Below are 22,848 nucleotides of genomic sequence, written 5' to 3' on the forward strand. Positions count from 1 at the left end.
GCTTGAACACAAAGTAACCAATCACAGAGACCTAAAGCCAAAACTCAATCTCAACGCTATCTGACTGTCAAACAGGTTCAAACCAAACAAGGTTACAGCACAGAACTTCAAAGCAGATTCTGTTAGTGTTTCCCTTTTTAAACTTGAATGGAATATTTAGCAAAGACACAAAATATTTTTCACAACCAATGTGTATTTCACACAACACTCTTCTCGTTCCTCCAGCTCAAGGAGGCACTAAAGTAAATTTTCATTTACTACTCAACTGTAAGAAGCAATCTCATCCCAACAATTTAGCCCTGGACTGTACCACTTAGTACAGTCTATGTATTTTCTTTTAAAGCACGTTAAAACATTTGAGATCACTATTTACAATTCTTCCATTCTGGGCAAGTAATAACAACTTTAAGCAAAAATGTGTTTTTATACATTCTGGATGATTTACTGGAATATTACTTTTAGCAATAAATAAATAAATAATCAAAGCTGCACAGAGAATGAATTCAGTTAATGTACAAACAGCACATGTTCCTAACTGTTTCTCTCTCTCTCTCTCTCTCTCCCCCCTCCACAGATGCCACTGGATCTGCTGGGTATTTCCAGCACTTTTGTTAAAATTCACATTTTCAGCAACCAGTTTCAATGTGAACAACAGCAGTGTCTCATAGTTCCAGGATTTTATTCCACAGCCCCCCCCCCCCCCCCCCACCCCACAACCCAACTGTCTCTCCTCCTTCAGCTTTTCTCATATACCTCCTCCAGTCAACAAAACTTCACACCATCTTCCCAGTGGTCACATATTTCAATTCCCCATCCCATTCCCTTGCTGACATGTCTATCCATGGCCTCGTGCACTGCCACACTGAGATCACCTGCAAACTAGGTAAACAATACCTCATCTTCTATCTGGGCACCCTTCAACCCCATATTCATCCCATTGCCTCCATTCCTCTAGTTCTGTCTCTCCCTTCCCTTTTCACTCTGTCTCCTTTCACAGAATTCCTTCCATATTGCATGTTTTTACCACAATCACACCATCTGCAAAGCTCTGTTTTACTTCAAACCCTCTCAACCTGTCCCACCACCGTGTTACTCAGACTCCCTTTGTTCTGATTTCTCCATCCCTCTTCCTTCTCTGCAACTTCAAACATTTTGGGTATTTTCTTAATTCTGATTAAATGTCAATCTGAAATGGTTATATTATTTTTTTCTTCAGGTAATGCCCGATCGGTTACATATTTCCAGCATTTTCTGTTTTTGCATTTTTTAAAAACTTTATTCGCACTTATATGGAATGACAAGTTTAGGCATGGTTCCTCAGTCTGAGTTATTCTCAATTATGGGATGATGAGGCATGGCTTTCTAACTGAAAGAGCAAATCTACATGAGGTTTAAGAGACCATTGGCAAAGATTAGTAAAGCTCTTGGAAGTGTTACTTCACAGTGCAAGGCAATTCCAATGCTAATGTTGCCACTTTACACTTTGAATTTGACAAACACATAGCTTATAATCATGAGGAATACATTGGAAACCAAGAAACAATACATTGCAATATCGTTCTTACTTCATCTCAAGTTTCCTGATTTTATTTTGGGCAGCCTGTAGAGTAATCTGAAGGTCATCTTTTGAACGTTCTGCGTTCAGACATCGCTGGTGTAGTTCATCAATTTTCCTGCAATCTTCTTCATTGCCTGAACCATTTCGATAAATCTGAAACGGAGGGTTTGACATTAGAATTTTCAACAGAGGATTTTAAAGGAAGAGTTAGGCGACTTGTGTTATGAGCCCAGAGGACCCCAAAACAGAGCAGCAATAGAAATTCACCAAGACAAATGGTTACTTACACAAAAGTTGCTTTTAATTTTCTTTAAACATAAAAACAGGATCAAACTTTAACATAATTATTAAATTAACTTAACCCCCTTCTAATTCTAAGTGCACGTATATGTAATGTTCAGGAAAGTTCTTTGCTTTAATAGTCCAATCATTTACTTCTCACTTCTCCAAATTCACCAGTATCAGGCAATCTTTATGCAGTGCACAGAATTTAACATTTATGAATTTTCACCAGGCTCTGGTGCTTAAAAGGTAAATAGTTACCACTCAGGAAGGTTTTTGTTGGTTTCAGAGAGAGATTCGTTGCTCGTTGGACACACACATACTGATTTCCTTCGAACAGTCACTTCAATGTCTTGGCGAAGAAACTTGCCTCATCATGGGTTTTTCCATATAACCTCTTCTTCCAGGTCACAACAGAGTTCCTCTTGTTTCCTTATTTCAGGAGAAACACTCTAGCCAGCCATTTCCTCTTGTAAGGACAAGGGTTTTCAACAGGCTGAACTCAGAACTCACAACCCGTCTCAAAATAGGGTTTTCAACAAGTCTGCCAGCTTGCCACGTTGCAGCCTCAAAAGCAGAATGAATCTCTCTCTCACGGAGAAGAAACTGCATTGTTCCTCCCTCTTTCTGCTTATAAAAAACCAGAATCCCTCCCAAAGCTCCAAACCCAATCCTTGAAAGATCTTCATCAGCACTTGAGCCTGGATATTTCCATTTGCACCTGCTTTTGAAATTCTTTCCAAAGTAGTTCCTTTGTCTTTGCAAAAATCACTGGTGCCTGAATCCCTGGCTTCAGCAAAGCTCTTGCATTTTGAATGAGATGCGAAGTATCTGTTTGTGAAGTGACCTACAATCTCTCTCTTTTAAAAACATATTTACATATAATATAAAATATAATACAGCCCGTAACACTTGTAATGAAAATATCTCATGGTGAAAATGAAAATGTTTCCAAATGTCAGAACAGTAATTATCAATTGTTTTTTTTAAAAGAGACAAGTACAAGTACAACCCAATGAAATTGTGTTCTCTGGTCCTCAGTGCAAAAACATGCAGACACACAGCCAGATAAAAAAACACATACAGACAAACAATACATATGTAGGTCAAGTATTAGATCTTTAAAAATGAATAAATATTGTCCTGTACAAATAAGAGTCCTTGATGGTTAGTGTGAGCAGTTCTTTTGGTCACTCAGCATTCCCACTGCCCATGGGAAGAAGCTGTTCCTCAGCCTGGTGGTGCTGGCTCAGAGACTCCTGTATCTCCTCCTCAATGGGCGCAGCTGAAAGATGCTGTGTGCAGGGTGGTAGGGGTCCTCAATGATTTTGTGCGCCCTCTTCAGACAATGATCACATTGATGGTTGGGAGGGAGACTCCAGTGATCCTCTCTGCCACTCTTATGGTCCTGTGGATTGACCTATGACCCATTTCTCTGCATTAAATGTACCACACTGTGATGCAGCTCAATAAAGCTCCTATAGAAGGTTGATATAATGGTGGCCAGTAACCTTACCTGCTTTATTCTTCTAGGGAAGTGCAGTTGCTGTTGCACCTGACAAGTGAGGAGATGTTGAGTGTCCACGACAGGTCACCAGTTAAGTGAACTCCAAGGAAATTGGGGTTCTCCAGTCTCTATTACGGAGTTGTGGTTGTGTAGTGGAGGATGGTTGTTCCTGGTCCTCCTGAAGTCCACAATTATCTCCTTCATCTTGTCCATGTTGAGACTCAGGTTGTCACTCTTGCACCATTTCATGATATTTACCATCTCTTCTCTGTAGTGCGACTCATCGTTGTTGCTGATGAGACAAACTCCTGTTGTGAGCTGGATCTGGCGATGCAGTTGTGTGTCAGAGGCATGAACAGGAGTGGGCTGAGCATACAGCCTTGAGGTGTGTCAGTGTTCAACGTGACTGTGCTCGATATTCTGCTACCAACCTGGACAGACTGGTTTGGAAGTCCAGAATCCCGTTATAGAGGGATGTTGAGTCCCAGCAAGGACAGTTTCACCACCAGCATCTGGGGAACGATTGTATTAAACACTGAGCTGAAGTCAACAAACAGCAGCCTGGCATATGAGGTGTTGTTCTCCAGGTGGGCCAAGACAGAGTGAAATGACAAGGCTAATAGCTTAGGGTGTGGAATGATTTCTTAATTTCATAAAGATATTCAGTTGCATTTCAGATACAGTTAATTGAAGAATAATTTTTGTATCAGAGAAAACACTAGTGCATTAAAAGCAGAAAATAATATTCACCACAGTCGGGAAGTGTTAATGCGCTAGAGTTTTTTTGGAATACCATATTTAAGTGACTGCATCTGCATACAGAGTACGCATCTTGCTGGCCCAGACTATAGCTGGATGCTGCAAAGCCTTTCTCAGCGCATAGATCTATCTCTCCCCTCCAAAACTCTACTGAAACTTTGACAGTTAGCAAAGTCCACTCTTGAGTTTTCCCCACAGGGCAGGTGACAGAAGTATATGTAAGGGAAAATGTGGGACCAATAATCATAATGCCATTAGTTTTAAATTATAGAGGATGAATCTGAGCCTCGGGTTGAGATTCTAAATTGCAGAAATAGGATCTAGAATGCATGGATTGAGATAAGTTGTTTTTAGGCAAGGATGTGTGAGATAAGTGGAGGACCTTAAAAAGGTGAAATTTTGAGAGTATAAAGTTTGTATTTCCTGTCAGGATTAAAGGCAAGGTTAGCAGGGATAGGCCACCTTGGTATTCGAGGGATATTGTGGATCTGGTTTGGAAAAAGAGAGAGCTGTATAGCAGGTATAGGCAAAATGAGGCTCTTGAGGCATAAAAAAAATGAAAGAAAAACCTCAAAAAATCAGGAAGGGGAAAAGAAGACATGAGGTTACTTCGGCAGACAATGTGAATAAAAATCTTAAAGGTTTCTACAGGTATATTCAGAACAAAAGGATAGTAAGGTACAATATTGGTCCTCTTGAAGACAGAGTGGTCAGCTTGAGATGGGGAGATTTTAAATGATTTTTTTTAAATCAGAATTCACTCAGGAAATAGGCACAGAGTCATAGGAAGTAAGGAAAACAAGTAGTATGGTCATGGAACCTATAAAAATTGAAGAGGAAGAAGTGCTTGCTGTCTTAAAGCAAATACGGGTGGATAAATCCCCAGGACCTGACAAGATATTCCCTCAGACCTTGAGGGAGGCTAGTGTAGAAATTGCAAGGGCTCTGGCAGAAATATTTCAAATTTCTATAGCCAGGAGTGTTGATTGGAGGGTAGCTCACGTTGTTCCTTTGTTTAAAAATGGCTCCAAAAGTAACCCTGGACATTATAGGCCGGTGAGCGTGACATCAGAAGTAGGTAAATTATGGGAATATGTTCTAAGAGATCGGACATACAATTATTTGGATAGCGAGAAACTAATTAGGGATAGTTAACATGGCTTTGTGCATGGTAAGTCGTGTTTAACCAATCTTATAGAGTATTTTGATGAGGTTACCAGGAAAGTTGACAAAGGAAAGGCTGTGGATGTTGTCTACATGGACTTTAGTAAGATCTATGACAAAGTCCCACATGGGAGGTTAAGGTCACAAAGGTTCAGATGCTAGGTATTCTTGAAGTAGTGAATTGGATTTGACAATGGCTGGACAGAAGAAACCAGAGAGTAATGGTGGATGATTGCTTCTCAGACTGGAGGCCTGTGACTAGTTGTGCGCGTCAGGGATTGTTACTGGGACAATTGTTGTTTGTCATTTATATCAATGATATGGACAATAATGTGATAAATTGGATCAGCAAGTTTGCAGATGACACTAAGATTTTAAGTCATGTGGACAGTGAGGAAGGTTTTCAAAACTTGCAGAGGGACCTGGACCATCTGGGAAAAAGGGCTGAAAAATGGCAGATGGAATTTAATGCAAACAAGTGTGAGGTATTGCATTTTGGAAGCACAAACCAAGAAAGGACTCAATAAATAGTAGGGTACTGAGGAGTGCAGTAGAACAGAGGGATCTGGGAATACAGATACACAATTCCCTGAAAGTTTAATCACAGGTGGATAGGGTTGTAAAGAAAGCGTTTGGCATATTGGCCTTCATAAATCAAAGTATTGAGAATAGGAGTTAGGATGTTATGGTAAAGTTGTACAAGACATTGGTGAGGCCAAATTTGAAATATTGTGTTCAGTTTTGGTCACCTAACTACAGGAACGATATCAGTAAGATAGAAAGAGTGCAGGGGGTATTTATTCAGGGGTTACTCAGACTTCAGGATCTGAGTTACAGGGAAAACTTGGGACTCTATTCCCTGGAGCATAGACAAATTAGAGTAGATTTGATACAGGTATTTAAAAATATGAGGGGGGAATAAATAGAATAAATGTAGATAGGCTTTTTCCACTGAAGGTAGGTGAGATACCAACCAGAGGGAATGGGTTAAGAGTAAAATGGGAAAAGTTTAGGGGGAACATCTTCACACAGAGAGTGGTGGGGGTGTGGAACAAACTGCCAGCTGAAGTGGTGAATGCGGCCTCAAATTTAACATTTAAAAACAATTTGGACAGATTCGTGGATGAGAGAGAAATGGAGGACTATGGACTGGGTGCAGGTCAATGGGACTAGGCAAAAAAAATGGTTCAGCACAGATTAGAAGGGCCAAAGGGGCCTGTTTCTGTGATGTTCTATGGTTTTCTATTGAAAAACAAACAAATTGTATTCATTCAAAAACATAAGCAAAAATTTTTAAACAAAGTTTAAACAATTTCAAAATAAAACAACTTTTCCTTGTAGTATTTTATCTGTAGTCCCAATATTCCTCAATAAAATCAGTGAGCTCAATAAGATGGCATTCCACTGCTATGGCATGCATTCAAGTTCAGCAGTAGAGTATCTTGACAGATTTTGCAGCTGTTTCTGCAAAGTTAGTTCAGGACTTCTGCATTTATTTACATGGATGAAGAACCCCCACATAAGTAAGCATTTACCAGCAATCCAAACTGATGTTTGCAGTTAATTACTTCTCTTCTGTTTGTTATTGCATCGAATACCCAGACAACACAAATGGCAACCTCTGATGAATGCTTTAATGAATGTCCTGGACAAAACTGTGGAAACACAGACCCTTCTGGAGTCATTCTCAACCGATTATTACAGTGTTACCAAAAAAGAATAGGGACCCACAAAAAACTTTGTCATACAGATCAATATCCTGGTTAAATGCAGATTGGCTAATAGGTTAGGACAATACTTGGTAAAACTGATACATATGAACTGAAGTGCCAGTAAATGAAGAAACCGAAAGAGGTAGTTGCATTGTGGTATTGAAATGACCCAAGTTTTTGCGTGAGTGCTGGAAGAAAAGTTTAAATGAAGATATAAACTTTTCCATGGGAAAGTCGAAGTGATAGAGAGAGGGGGAGAGAGAGAGAGAGAGGGAGAGAGGTTTCAATGGTAATAAATATGGATATAAGTGAGATAATGCCATTAACAAATTTTGAATATGAAAGATGCCAAAAGGGAAGTAAATTTAAATGAAAGACAGATGGAATAAAATATCTTGGAATAGCAACTGACAATAACTTGCAAAATCTGAACAAACCTTCACACTTGCAAGTGATCCCAGGAGTCAAATGCCAATCAGCCTTTAAAGTGGCTTTGACCTCTAGTACAATCTCCAGCATCTGCAGACGCCAGCGTTGCAATCAGGCAAGTGTGGGAAAATTGGTCGCACTATAGCACACAATTTATAAAGACCGTTGGGGAAAAGAGCAATGACGGACTTTACTTCCTAAAATGCCGTGCAGCAGAGAAACCCTTCTATGAATGCTCCATGTATGCAGCCAGGCACACAGCCCTTTCTCTCCCACATGGAATTCTAGGAGGACAGGTCTGCTGACGCTTTTTCCCATGGTATTTATAAATTGTATGCAATAGTGCTATTGATTATCCGACACTGTTTAAATTGTATGCGATAATGCTACCAAGTTTCCCATGCTGTTTAAATTGTACGTAATAGAGCTACCAAATTTCCCATGCTGTATAAATTGAGCACTATATTTACTGATTACTTTGGTGGGAAAGGTTAACTGCATCAAAATGAAAGTGACGCCAAGACTGCAATACCTTTTTCCATTCATTGCCTATTCCATTACCTAAAAACTTCTTAAAGCTACTAAACAACCACATTAGACAGTTCCTATGGAATAATAAGGTACCTGTGACATCTCGACGCTCTAGCTCGGAAATCAGTCACAAACAACAAGCAGCGTAGTTGACACTAATTTAATGAACTGGCTGCTCTCTTTTATCTGTGTCCCTTCAGGCTGTGATTGGTGTCCTTAAGACCCGCCAACAGCGATTGGCTGGATCGGCCCATTTTGCTGCAGCATGGTCGACAGGTGTGATTTGTGCCAACCAGGGTGCCTACTGGTCTTTTTGCAATCTGTTCCTGGCGAATGGCTGGCAGAGCCAGTTTTGCAGTGGCCTACGGGAACAGGCCATTGACACTTCGTGCAGTCTGCTCAATTGCCGTGTTTGAATTGTGTCTTCTGTGTTGGCCTGCGGTGACGTCCGCGGGCCACTACACGACCCCCCCCACCAGAACCGGTGATTGGAGAGATATTAGTACCTTTGGAAGGCCTGCCCCTATGGTGAGGGATAGGGAGTGTAATTGGTTGACTGCTGTCCAAATGTGCCAGTTTGAGCCAGTCAATCGTGAAAGTCTCCTCTCTGCCACCAATGTCCAGAACGCAGGTGGAACCATTGAGTTGGAGAATGTGATATGGCCCCTCATATGGTCTTTGGAGCGGTGGCTAGTGAGCACCATATTTACAGTTCTTGAGGTCTTTGGGGACTATAGATCGGGTTTGGCCATGCTCTTTGGGAAGTGTTGCGGTGAGCGTTCCCAAGCATTCGCGCAATCTGGATAGGGCAAGCATCTGGTAGGTCTTCCAGGGTACTAGCCAAGAATTCGCCCAGGATGACTAAGGGCGCACCATACACAATCTCAGCTGCAGATGTATTGATATCTTCCTTGGGTGCTGTTCGAATGCCCAGGAGGACCCATGGCAGTTCATCTGTCCAGTTGGGCCCCGAGAGTCTGGCAATGAGGGCTGATTTGAGGTGCCTATAGAACCTTTCCACCAGTCTGTTGGCTTGTAGGTGATATGCCGTTGTCTGGTGGAGTTGAGTTCCCAGGGTATTGGCCAAGGATGCCCATAAACTGGAGGTAAATTCAGCTCCCCTATCAGAGTTGAGGTGTTCTGGGACCCCAAAGCGTGTCACCCAGTTGTTTAGCAGGGCCCTAACACGTCTCAGTGGATACATCAGGTAATGGGACTGCTTCGGGCCACCTGGTTGATCGGTCTACAATAGTGAGCAGGTATTGGGCACCCATGACACCAGTAGAGGGCCAACAATGTCCACGTGTATGTGGCTGAACCTTAACCATGGTGGCTTGCAAGTCTGGAGAGGGGCCTTAACATGTGTCTGGATCTTAGCAGACTGACATTGTGTGTAAGTCCTTGCCCACTGGCTGACATTTTTTTCCCAGAGGCCATACCAGATGAATCAGTCAGCTACCATTCTGACAATGGTCTTAATGGAGGGGTGTGCCAGATTGTGGACCATGTTTAAAATTTGTCTTTTCCAAATGGCAGCAATGAATGGGCATGGCTTACTGGTAGCTGTGTCACACAAAAATCATTTCACCTGGACCGATTGGGACATCCTCCAGCTGCAGACCAGTTACTGCAGTACGATAAGTGGGGATGTTGGGATCTGCTTGCTGTGCTTTCGGCAGGGCCCTGTGGTTGATGCCTGGGGTGGGGGCACATATGGCAGAATTGGTGGGTCGGGACAATGCATCAGCCACCAAATTGGATTTTTCTGCAATGTGACTAATGTTGGAGAATTCAGAAATATAAGAAAGGTGTCTCTGTTACCTGGCTGACCATGGAGTTGAAACTTTGCTGAAAGTGAAGATAAGTGGTTTATGGTTGATGAAGATCTGTAATTTCCTGCTCTCTAAGAAATATGGAAAATGTCTCATTGCCACATACAGAATCAATAGTTCGCAGTCAAATGCACTGTATTTCAGTTCCGGAGGCTGGAGGTGCTAAAAAATACTAGTGGCTGCCATTGTCCGTACACCAGCTACTCAAGCACACCCTCGACTGATATATCGGAGGCATCCACTGTGAGGGCTGTCGGAGTGTCAGGCCTGGGTGCACTAGTAGTGTTGTGTTAACCAGAGTGTACTTAGCAGATTTAAAAGCCTCAGTTGCCTCATTCGTCCATATATCTTTCTTGTGACTGGAAATTAGGGAGAATAATAGCCTCATGATGCGGGGTGCTACCAATAAAAATTAATCATACTGGCAAATTCTTGTAGGTCCTTGACTGTATTTTGCCAAGCAAATGACTGAATAGCCTTTACCTCCTCAGGCAGTGGCCTGGCCCCATTTTTATTAATCCAGTGCCCCAAGAAGCCAATAGTCTCATGGCCGAACTGGCATTTTGCCAGGTTAATAGTCAACCCATACTCACTCATGCAAATGCACAAAAGTAGTAGGTGAGTAGCATGCTCAGTGTGGCTAGCTATCAGAATATCATCAAGATGGATAAAAACAAATTTGAGATTCCAGACCACTGGAAGGTTTGAGTTGCATTTTTTAATCCGAAAGGCATCTGGAAGAACTCAAAAAGTCCAAAGGGGGTGATAATGGCTGTTTTGGGGATATCATCCAAGTGGACCAGGATTTGGCGATAGCCCCAGGTTAAGTCAACTTTTGAGAATATCCAGGCGCCCTGAAGGTTAGCAGTGATGTCTTCTTGTATGTTGGGCGTGGTGGCATCATTAAGGCATCAGCAGTCTCAATGTGGCCTCCACCCTCCTGATGCTTTGGGCACGATGTGGAGCAGTGAGGCTCACAGACCGTCATACTGTTATACAATGCCAAACTCTTTCATTTTACAGAATTCCTCCCTTGCCAGGTTAAGTTTCTCAGGTGGCAGGCAGCATTCCCTGGCATGGAGGGGCGGTCCTTTAGTGAGGATCTGGTGCCTCGTCTCATGTTTGGGTGTTGTAGACGTGAAATGCGGTGTTGTAATGGAAAGAAACTCAGCAATAATGCGTGCAAAAAAATGCATCACGATTACTTGGAAATCTAACTCCCCTCTACTCATAGCGCGATGGTCTGCAGAAATGAACAGCTGTATACCTATGGAAAACAAAAATCACATCACTTAAAGAATAAATGATACTTTTGTAAAGGTCTGACAGCCATACCTGGACCACATAGGGGCCCAGATATAGTAATAAAAAGGAACAAAAAAGGTAACTATTATATATACAAAAATGTATATATAATATACAGGCCCAGTAGAGGCAAGATGTCTTGTTGGACTACGAAAAAAGTTGGTATGTACAGCTGTCCTTGAACGTAGCTCCGCAGCCGCACTGTATGTACTCTATGTACTTAAAATATATGTAAGCTCTGACAGTGAATGGATCTGTATGTATGGGAGGGAGTGACGGTTTTGTTTTTGTTTGTTGTGCTTGTGAGAAAAGTTTAATGTATATTTAAAATGCTACTATGTATAATTTTTGAAAAAACTAAAATATTTAAAAAAAGGAATGGTTTGGGATGGGGGTGGCTGCCTTACAGGTAGGATGTGTTGACAGTTTCTCCAATACACCCTTCCTTCTGATTTTACTAGGTACGACCTGGGCTCCTGGCAGCTCCTTTTGACTATGCCCATGTGGTTGTCGCCCTGTGGAGTCTGCATCCTTATGACTTGCCCTTCTGCTAATAGCTTGAGCATCCGGCTGTTTCTATCATAGCACCTTTTCTGCGTTAGCCTCCTGTTCAGCAGTTGTGACTTGATTTCTTGAGGGGTTTTTTAGCTGAGGCTCCAAGAACTTCCTTGCCACTGGCAGGGTCATCCATGTCTACCTGGACATAAGTCTTTGAACTAGAGAGGCCAACGTGGCATCACGAGGGATAATCCTTAGGTTCAGCAGGTTGAGAAACACATCCATTTTCTCCTTGTGAGACTTCTTCTCCAGGAGCTGATTCGCGCTCCTCACGGCTCTTTCAGCCAACCCATTTGACTGTAGCTAGTGATGTGGTTGAAATCCCATGTTACTTCAAAGTGTCTGAATTTCTCACTGGTGAATTGTGTGCCATTGTCCGAGAGCAAAGTGGGGGGTGCCCCATGAACAAAAAAGCATCTCCTCAACTTAGTAATGACTGCTGAGGAGGTGATGTCAGGTAGAAGGTCTATCTCGAATCATCCAGAGTATTAAATGATAGGTACCAAGTACAGCTGACTGTGCCATTTAAAGATGTCTGTTGGCACGGTTGACCAGGGGAGGTCCAGCACCGGGTGGAGCTGTAGCAGCTCTTTCTGCGGGTGCGGCCTGGTGCTGTTGCACACCAAGCAAGCTTGTACCTCCTGGGTCTATGTTTTTGGCCATTCTTGGCCAAAAAAAACTATGTCTCTAGCCCTGCGATTGGTTGCTTCTGCTCCTGAGTGCCCTCTGTGCAGGATGCTGAACATAAATGTTTTGTAGTGAACTCAGGACTACTGCTCTCAGGCCCTTCATTATGATTCCGCCATTGATAAGTAATTCATCCTGGAATAGGAAGTAGGGTTGCACTTCGGGTGGTGGGCTGTGCAGCTTGTCTGGCCAGCCACTCTTGATAAAAACACCCAGGGTCTTCAAAGTTGTATCTTCAGCTGTGTGCTGTCTCAGTTCATCCAAACGGGAGGAGGAGATGTGCATTACTGTCTTTATATTAAACATGTCCTCTTCCTCACTTGCTGGATCGTGCATTTTCTGGGAGCACAGGATAACGCGTCGGCCAAGTACATTTCTTTTCCGCACTTGTAAACTAAAGTCAGGTTGTATATCTGAAGTTGTAATTGATCAGGGGCTGCGTGAACTGGCTTCTTCAGAATTGTGACAAGAGGTAAGTGGTCAGTCTCTATGGTCACTGGTCTACCATGGATGTAGTTGCTGAAGTTTGAGCAGGCGAAAACTACTGCCAACAACTCCTCTATTTGGGGATACCTAGTCTCCATGTCAGTGAGTGACCTGGAAGCATAGGCCACTGGTTTTCCTTCTTGAAGGCATGCTGGACCCAGACCATACTGTGATACATCACAGGTTAGCATGACTGGTCTTTGTCCGTCATAGTATGATAGAACAGGTGGGCAGGACATATGCCTTTTTAATGCATCGAATTAGTTTTGTTTTGCTCGTGCCAGCTCCATGCTTCATCTTTGTGTGTAAGCTGCCTTAGTGGGGTGGTAAAATCACAGGAGTTCGGGATGAACTTGCTCAGGTAGTTGACAATGCCCAGGAAATGTTGTGGCGCTCTCACGTCTGTCGGTACTGGCATTTCATTGATTGCTCTGGTCTTTGAAGAATCCCCCTTCAGGCCTTCTCCTGTGAAAAGATGGCCTACATAACTGACCTGGTTCAGATAAAATCTGCACTTCCAGGGGTTGAGCTTAAGGTTTACTTTCCAGGGTCTGTTGAGAACCTTTTCCAAATTTGCGCCGTGTTCTTCCAACTCTTTGCTACCTACGAGTATGTCACCAACAATGATGGCACAGGGGTATCCCACAAAGATTTCATCCATTGATCTTTGAAGTTCCTCGCTGGCTGAATTGATTCTGAATGATATTCGCAGGAATCTGTATCGGCCAAATCTCGTGCTGAATGTAGTCAGCAGTGACAACTTGTAGTCAAGTTTGATTTGCCAGCAGGAATTCTTTGTGTCCAAGACTGAAAAAAACAGTCGCGCCGGCCATCTGCGCAGCAACTTCCTTCACAGTACGCATTGGATGGTGTGGTCGTTTTAAAGCTATATTGAGGACTCTCGGGTTTATGTAGATTGGGATCTCTGTCCATCTTTTATGTCCAGCAGCCACCATGGAGGACACCCGCTCTGTGGGCTTGAAGACTGTGGTAATCACACCCAGGTCCTGCATCCTGTCCACCTCGACCTTAACCCTGTCCTTCATTGCTACTGGTATACAGTGTGCTGGATGGACCACAGGCCTCACTTCCAGGTCAAGCCGCATGGAGTATATCATCGGCAGTTTCCCCAGTTCCTCCATTAAAAAGGACACTGGATTCATAAAAAAATTCTGTGTATCATATAATCTACGGCCAGACTTATCTGGTGTACCTCTCTGCTGAACAAAACAAGTCCCACGTCCATGCTTGTGTTCAGGACCAGTAGAGGCAAGATGTCTTGTTGGACTACGAAAAAAGTTGGTATGCGCAGCTGTCCTTGAACATAGCTCCGCAGCCGCACTGTGCCATCAGTTCTGATTCTGCTTCCCCCGTATGCCACTAGGCTTGTGGACTTGGAGCATGGTATGATCGGTTCTGACTTCCTCAGTCGGTTGAACATTCTTCGTGACATGATGTTGCACCTGGCTTCAGTGTCAACTTTCATGTCTGTTGCTTTATCAATGATCTTCATTGTTACAAATGCTTCATTGTTCCTTCTGATTCTTGCTGGGTCTCCTACCGTCTGCAGTGTCAATCCATCAACTTGTCGTCTGAGTTGGTTTGTTCTTGCTCATGTTCCAACTGGTTAATCATCTTTCTGTACCTGGGTCTCGGGGTGAATTGCTGCCTGGCTCTGCAACATCTGCTAAAATGGTTCCATTTCTGGCAGGCTCTGTACTGTTGATCGAAGGTCGGGCACATGTCTTGCCATGTGGTCGCTGCCGTGGTTACCACACTCCCTCTTGGGTGAGGGTGTCATAGGGCTTGGTTGGCTTCTTCTTCTGGTTTCCGGCCACTGCCCCACCTGGACTGCGTCTACGCTCGCGTCTTGCTGCTGTGGAGGGGCTAGGTTTCTGCTGTTCTCCTCTGTAGTTTCGTAGGCTAGACACATGGAGATGGCCTTTGTGAGCATTAGTTCACTGTCATGTAGCAGTATCTTTCTCATACTTTTGTTGCAAATACCGCAGACTATCCTGACTTTAATTAACTCTTCACAGACCGCTCCAAAGTCACAGGTCTTTGCCCTGATTTTTAGGTTGCTAACGTACGAGTGAATCAATTCGCCAGGCCTCTTGTATTAAATATGTGCCTATCCATCATTGTTCCTTTGAGGATTGCACATATCTTTAATTTTTTTTTAAACACTCAGGGTCCTCTGTTGACTCAGCTGGGTTGATAACGATACCCCGTTCATGCACCTCGTTTGCATATATGAATGACCTTTCACTTTCGATGGCTTTGGATCCTGCCAACTCTAGTAAAATGTCTGCCCTGTCTCTGACATACTTATCATTATGCGCTGCCACAATGAAAATGTCATATTCTTGTTCGAATAAGCACCAATTCTCAGCCACATTGACCTCAAACATGAGCGGGCTGGGCCTTCTGAATCCATCCATCATTATGGCGCAGGTACAAACGTGTTGCAAGCGTAGTGTTGGTTACTCACTCTTAACTTGAAGGCTTCAGGCTTGGGATGTACGTGTAGCCGACCGCTACAAAGAAACACACACACACAGTGTGGCAGGTTAAGTTCACTCCTTTATTGGAGCTGGAAAGGCTGCTTTTATAATGCTCAAGTTCACACCGTTTTTGCTAATTAACTGAGTCAGCCATATGAATAACAATGTGGGTGGGAACATCCATGCATATAGATGTCCTTTCCCAGGCCTGTTTCTGCTGAATTAGCTGGGCAGCTTGACCAATGCCATTTTAGGGCTGTTGGTCTGACTGCCCCAGCTTCTACCCCTGCCAGTTCATTGTCCTGGGAGTCGCATTAGCGATCTCTGTCCACGTCTGCTGCCACGCGATGTGCCGGCCCAATCTTCGAATTGCGGGCTGCCACACATGTGATCCCATTTCTGACTGCTTGTTATTGCATCAAATAAGCAGTCAACACAATTGGCAACCTCTGATTTACTGTTAAATCCAACAACAATACAATGGATACGGGAGCTTCTTGAAATGGCGTCTGCTCCGTTTTTAACTAGCTTGCCTCACGGGAAGTCGCGCGTGCACAATAGCGCTTGGGGAGTACAGTGGTTGCAGCGGATGCAGAGCAGCTGATGGGAGAGAGTACCTACATCTTCAAACTGAGAGCATCAACTCTGATGAAAACTTCTCAACTGTAGATAATTGATTCTGTTTCCTTCTCCACAGATTCTGTCGAATTTTGGCATATTTTCCTGCCTTTTCGGTTTTGTTCCGGGTTTCCAAAACCTGCAGCGTTTTCTGATGCTGGACCATTTACCTGAAATATCCCTTTTTTTGGTCTTTCCAGACACTGCCTAATACACTGAGAACCAAGAGTATTTTCACTTTTTACATGCAATTTTTAAAAAAATACCTCTCACATTGGCCCTGTGCATTCTGCTTAGCAATTATTGTAACGTCTATTACTTGAACAACCCACACTGGGTCACCACTTCGTTGATCACCAATGCTCTATATGTGAGTTTAAGCTTGAATTTCCTATTGCCAACCATTTCAATTCCTACACATACAGTTTTGTCCTCTGCCTCATCCATTGTTAAGTTGAAGCCGAATGTATGACACATCATATTCCTCCTGTAGAACTTTAAACTGAACATGATTTTAATTGTAGGTAAACCTCCACGTGGTTCCACTGACTTCATTGCTCCTCAGTCATCTCTCCCTCTCTCTTTCTACCTCTCCCATCTTCTGTCAAGAACCTTATCCCCAGCTTCCTTCCTCCTTCACGTAGGTAATATCATCCCCTTTTTATTCTTGATAAAGGGTCCCAACCTGAAATGATGTTCACTCCCCGATGCTGGCTGATCCACTGACTTCCTCCAGCAGCTCGTTGTTTGCTCAAGAGTGAAGTCTTGTTTAAAATATAATGAAGTGTGGTGGCACACATCTCTGTGAGCGAACGAGCCCCGTTTGTACCGCCGCGCTGGAGGGACAGCTGCAGAAGATGGCACCATCAGGGCTTATTCACTGCCTCGTGGCTTAGGCCACGGCTCGCACCCCGAGCCACGTGATGATGTCACTGCTGCACGGGGCAGAACTCCTGTTGGCCTTAAAGGAGCGTGCGTGAAATTCAAATAAACAGTTCTACTGGAAACCCCACCGAGTCTAGTGGTGTTTTCTGTGTGTAGCAGCCGCTACATTGGTGACCCCAACGAGCCCAGATGATATCTGGTCTCCAAACATGGACTCATCAGCAATCAACGCCATCTCAGTGAAGCTCCCTCCTTTCTGGACGCACCAGCTCTGCACATGGTTTGGGCAGGCGGAGGCAGTTTCGACTCCAGCAAATCACCTTGGATTCCACCATGTTCTACCATGTGGTGAGTGTCCTCGATGAAGAAACGGCGACCAGGGTGATGACCTGATCCACGTTCCTCCCAAGGAGGGCAAGTACATCACCCTCAAAATCCCCCACCTCAGCACCTTCGGACTCTCCTGCCATGGCCATCGGAGGCGTCTTAGAGCAAGAGGTCGACGGGCAGTGGTGACCCTGGTGTTCTTCATCCGGCACCTCTGACCACCTGAGTTGAAATACAGCGCGTTTGACCGAGAACTCCTAGCCTTGTACCTCACAATCGGGCGCTTCCACTACTTCCTGGAGGACAGTCCGTTCACTGCTTTCACTGACCACAAACCACTCTTTCAGGCCCTGGTCATGGCTAAAGACCCCTGGTCAACACGCCAGCAATGACACCTTTCCTATGTTCACCACTAACATCTGACACCGGGTGGGGAAGGACAATGCCGTTGCCAATGCGCTTTCCAGACCGACCATCCACAATTTGTTCAACTACACCCAATTAGCTCAGGCCCAGAGTGATGACAAAGAGACGCAGGCCCTCCGAACCGCCATCACCGGCCTGCACCTAGAGGACCTAAAGCTGCCGGGCAGCCATGACTTGGTCCTGTGTGACATCTTGACATGCTCGCTGTGACCGATAGTCCCCCCCATGGTGGAGGTGGGAGGCATTCTGGGTGATCCATGACCTGCATCACCTCTCAGTCAAGGCAACGGTGCACATGGTGGCAGAATGCTTCGTTTGGCACAGGTTAAAGAAACAAGTGGTCCACATGGCGAGGAACTGCACGCATTGCCAAGCATCCAAAGTTCAGCGCCATGTCAGAGCCATGATATAGCACTTCAATCCACCGGCCAGGAGGTTCGACTATATCCACATCGACATACCGCTACCTCCTGACCATGGTCGACCGGATGACGAAGTGGCCAGAAGCCATCCTCCTCAGGGACACTTTCACTGAGTCCTGCGCCAGAGTCTTGCTCGTGAACTAGGTTGCACATTTCGGCACCCCACCCACATTACCAGCGACAGGGGCGCTCAGTTCACCTCCGCCCTTTTGGCGCATCTGGCAAACCGCTTGAGGATCCAGCTGCACCACACAACGGCCTATCATCCCCAAGGGAATGGACTCGTAGAGCATTTCCACTGACACCTCAAAGCAACTATCATGGCGCGGCTGAGAGGACCCAACTGGGCAGACAAGCTGCTGTGGGTCCTGCTTGGCATTCAAATGGCTCCGAAGGAAGACCTTCAAGTCTCGTCCGCTGAGCTAATCTTCAGTGCACCACTTTCGCTGCCAGGGGAGTTTCTCAGAGCAGATGCCGAGCTGGGTGGTGAGACCCCGACATTTCTCGCAGACCTCCGCAGCAAGCTCGCCTTGTCGACACCCACACCGCTAACTCACCACAGTAAGTACCCGGCGAATGTCCCCAAAGAGCTGGACCCAGCGAAGTTCGTGTTCATCCAGCGAGGCCTGCACGCGGCCCCCCTGAAGCACCCGTACGAGTGCCCACACAAAGTCCTCCAGTGATCAGGAAAAGCCTTTAATCTGGACTTTGAGGGCAGGGAAGAACTTTTCACTGTCGACCGGTTAAAGTCGGCACAGGTTGTCTTGAGCCAGCCCGTGCAGATGACACAACCCAAATGGAGAGGCCGACCACCCAAGTGGCGGGATGCATAAGCCGGTTCTGGGGTGGGGGGGGCGTTGTGTGGCGGCGCACATCTCTGTGAGCAAATCGGCCCTGTTTGTACCATTGTACTGGTGGGGCAGCTGCAGAGATGGCGCCATCAGGGCTAACTCACTGCCTCGTGGCTTAGGCTACTGCTTGCGTCCTTGGGCCACGTGATGACATAACCGCTGCGCGGGGTGGAACTTCCCATTGGCCTTAAAGGGGCAGACGCGAAATTCAAATAAACAGTTCTAATGGAAACCCCATCAAGTCTAGTGGTGTTTTCTATGTGTAGCAGCCACTACAGAAATTCATTTTGCTTTTAAAAACAAAAGCACACAAAAAGCTAGTTTAAAATTTCAGATTCAGATTTATTGTCAGAGTACATACATGGGATCACATACAACTCAGATTCTTTTTCTATGGGAGAGGCAGAATTACCACTTATTGGTAGTGCAAAAAAAAACTGTACACAGCATATACATGTAAACAAATATCAAATGTAAACAATCTAACTGTGCAATAGAATGAATATAAAATAAAATCATAAAGAGCCCTTAAATGAGCCCCAGATTGAGTTTCTGTTGAGGAGTGTGATACTGGAGGAGTACCAATTGTTCCTGAACCTGGTGGTGCGAGCCTTGTGGCACCTATCCCTCTTTTCTGAAGACAGCAGCGAGAACAGTATGTGTACTGGGTGGCGTGGATCCTTGATGATCACTGCTGCTCTCCGACAGCAATGTTCCCTGTAGATGTTCTCGATAATGGGGAGGGTTTTCCCTGTGATATCCTGGGCTGTGTCCACTACCTTTCACAGGGCTTTCCACTCAGGGGTATTGCTGTTGTCATACCAGGTGGTGATGGAGCCGATCAGCACATTTCCACCACACATCTGTAGAAATTTGCAAAGGGTACTGGTGTCATACCAAACCTCCACAAATCCTGAGGAACCAGAGACGCAGATCTGCTTTCTTCACGATGCATTTAGTGTGTTCGGTCCAAGAAAGATCCTCTGAGATAGTGACTCGCAAGAATTTAAATTTGCTCACCTTCTGCACTTCTGATTTCCCAATGATCACTGCATTGTATCCTCTGGCTTTCCTGAAGTCAACAATCAGCTCCTTTGTTTTGGTGACATTGTGTGCGAGGTTGTTGTTGGTGCACCATTCAGACAAGTTTTCACTCTCCCTCCTGTATCCTGACTCACCCCCTTCCTTTATACAACCCTCTAGCTTGGTATCATCGGCAAATTGGTAGATGGGGTTGTTGCACCAAGCCCACAGTCAGAAGTGTAAAGTGAGTAGAGCAGGGGGCTAAGAACACACCCTTGTGGTTCTCCAGTACTGATGGACATTGTGGAGGAGATGTTCTTGCCAATCCTCACTGATTGTGGTCTGGAGGTGAGGAATTCCATGATCCAATTACACAGTGGGGTGTTGAGTCCCAGGTCTTGGAATTTGCTAATTAATTTTATGGGGATAATGGTGTTAAATGCTGAACAATAGTCGATAAAGAGCAACCTGATGAAAGCATCTTTACTGTCCAGGTGTTCCAGGGCTTTGCATCGAGTCAGGCCGAAGACCTGTTACTCTGATAGGCGAAATGGAATGTATCCATTTCATCGCTCAGGCAGGAGCTGATGTGCTTCAACACCAGCCTTTCACAATACTTCAACACTGTTGATCTAAGTGCTACTGGCCAGTAGTCATTAAGCCAGGTTACTACACTCTTCCTCTGGGAGAGAAGCTTTGCCATCTGCTACTTCACCAGATTTGGTTTAGTAGTAGTTTATGGCATTTAGACCCTGCCACAGCTGTCCAGTGATCCTTGTTGTTTCCATTTCATCCAGAATCTCTACTTCACCCAGGAAATAGCTTTTTGAAGGTCATACCTGGTCCTTCTATATTGATCTGGACTTAAATGCCTCTTATCTGGCTCTCAGCAAGTTACATATTTCATTGTTCATCTAGGTTTCTGGTTGGGAAAAACTTGAATGATTTGATGGGGACATACTCATCCACAACTGTTGTGACAATCCTGATGTAATCATTCAGATCCTCAGCTAAGTCCTTGAACACTGACTCAAGGAGGTCCTGTAACTGTTCTTCAGCCTCATGTCCACCTTCTAGCTGTTCTGATATCTGCAGTTTCTCTTTTTAGGCTCTGTCTGCATAAAGGCAAAAGGAGAACAGCCAGGTAATCAGACTTGCCAAAATGCTGTCTCAGGAAAGAACAGTAGGCCTTCTTTATCATTGTGTAGCTGTGATCAAGGTTACATGCTGGCAGCAGTTAGCCAAAGTTTTCTTGAGGCAGGCCTGGTTAAAGTTGCTGACTAAGATTTGTAGAGCATTGGGCTGGGCCGTCTCTTGTTTACTGACCACATCATTCAGCTCTGCAAGTACCTGCTTGTAATCGGCATTGGGAGGGATATAAACTCAGGTGAGAATCACTGATGATGAAGATAGAAGGATCTGCATTTAATAATTGAGATTTGATCTAATGCAATAGAGCAGGAGGTTGACACAACTCCAATGTTTATGCACCACCCAGTATTAACGAAAAAACACACACCACCCCCTCTTCCTTTTCCAAAATCCAAGTTCCGATCCAGTCTATGAATGGTGAAACCATCTGGCCAGATAGTGTCTGATGTGTTCTCTGTTAGCCAGGTTTTGGTGCAGCAAACAAGTGAGATTTGCCTTACCTGCCTCTGATAAAGCAGGTATTGCCCTCTAAAGCAGTGTTGCCCTCTGGCCATAAATTTTATTCTTCAGTGACTGGACCAGTATGTATGGACAGTCAGGGAAGATACAAACCCCTGGCTTCAGTCTTGTTTGGATCCTGGCCCTCATTCCACGTTTCCAACCTCGACCTGCATCTAAGGTCGCTGCCTTCAAGCCAGCCTGTTTCTGACTCAGCTGTTATCCGCTAGATTTGAAGATCATTAACTGCGTTCAACAGCTGGTCAATCATGAAAAAAACAACATGCATATGATTGTAATGAAAGCAGCTGGGAATGTGAGTATTTTAAAGGAATATTTAACAGCAGCTCTGTCGCCAGTGCCATTTTTTTTTAAAGACCACCAGCTGTCACATTTTATACACTGAATTGCTCACATCTCAAAACAATAGATTCATTTACTAATACACTGAATTTTTTATTGTCACATGTAGCGAGATACAGGAAAAGCTTCATTTAGTGTTCTACCCAACCAAGTCAACTCATACTCAAGATGTACAATAGCCAACACATTTTGTGTATTTATGTACACTATAACAAAGGAACCTTAACCTTCATGCAACAATAAAACAAAAATGCAGGATGTAATATAACATGAAGTCTGCATGCACTGTAGTGTTACAAATACTAAGTGCAGGGTAGACAGAAAAGTATTTATTACAGTTCAAGTACCAATGAGAGGTTCATTTAAGAGCCTGATTTCAACATGAAAACACTGTCCTTACAAATCTTAGCTGATTCCAGGTGAAGTTTAAATGAATGGAGAGCTTACAATCATACACATGTACAATTTTAAAAATGCAATTAAAGTCTTACTAGCAAGGAGTGCTGCAGTGCAATGGGATAGAGTTAGAGAAGTTAAATAAGGAGAATTGGGATCTCTCCTGATGATCATTATTTAATGACCCTTGTTGAATGTGAATGAGAGATCTAGTGCCGTGGTGAGTAAACAACTAGCACGAACACTGTTATCTTCCTCATGATGTAAAGCCTTCCACTTAGACATGTGTTGCAGATTTTTTACCTGTCATTGTGTCAAAGTCTTGGAATTTTCTCTCTTAACCCTTCATGAGGAACTTATTGTCACTGGAATTCCATCAGAGCTCATAGAGTCTGCCTCCAATCCCTTTCTTAAAGATCAACCATAAATATTGCTAACATTCCCCATAAAAATTAAACTGTAGGTTAGTATTTGTTTCAAGGATTCATACTTTAGAATTCTTGACAGTTTTTAAAGTCATTCTTATGCCACTAGGTGGCTTTTAATTTCCCAGCATGTAATTCAAACCAACTG

General features: G+C 44.2%; 1 protein-coding gene across 4 annotated transcripts in view; it reads right to left on the reverse strand.

Annotated features, from left to right (window-relative positions):
- sclt1 (sodium channel and clathrin linker 1) overlaps positions 1-22,848 on the reverse strand; it is a 189,831-nt gene that overhangs the window by 48,399 nt on the left and 118,584 nt on the right. For all 4 annotated transcript variants that reach the window (XR_011353954.1, XR_011353956.1, XR_011353955.1 and 1 more), the window contains exon 17: positions 1,566-1,711. Coding sequence is in view for 1 of the 4 variants with exons in the window: in XM_069925989.1 (XP_069782090.1) it covers positions 1,566-1,711 (146 nt within the window). In the remaining 3 variants the exon portion in view is untranslated. The remainder of the gene's footprint in view (positions 1-1,565; positions 1,712-22,848) is intronic.

The sequence above is a fragment of the Narcine bancroftii genome, chromosome 3, assembly GCF_036971445.1.
Source record: "Narcine bancroftii isolate sNarBan1 chromosome 3, sNarBan1.hap1, whole genome shotgun sequence".
Taxonomy (NCBI): domain Eukaryota; kingdom Metazoa; phylum Chordata; class Chondrichthyes; order Torpediniformes; family Narcinidae; genus Narcine; species Narcine bancroftii.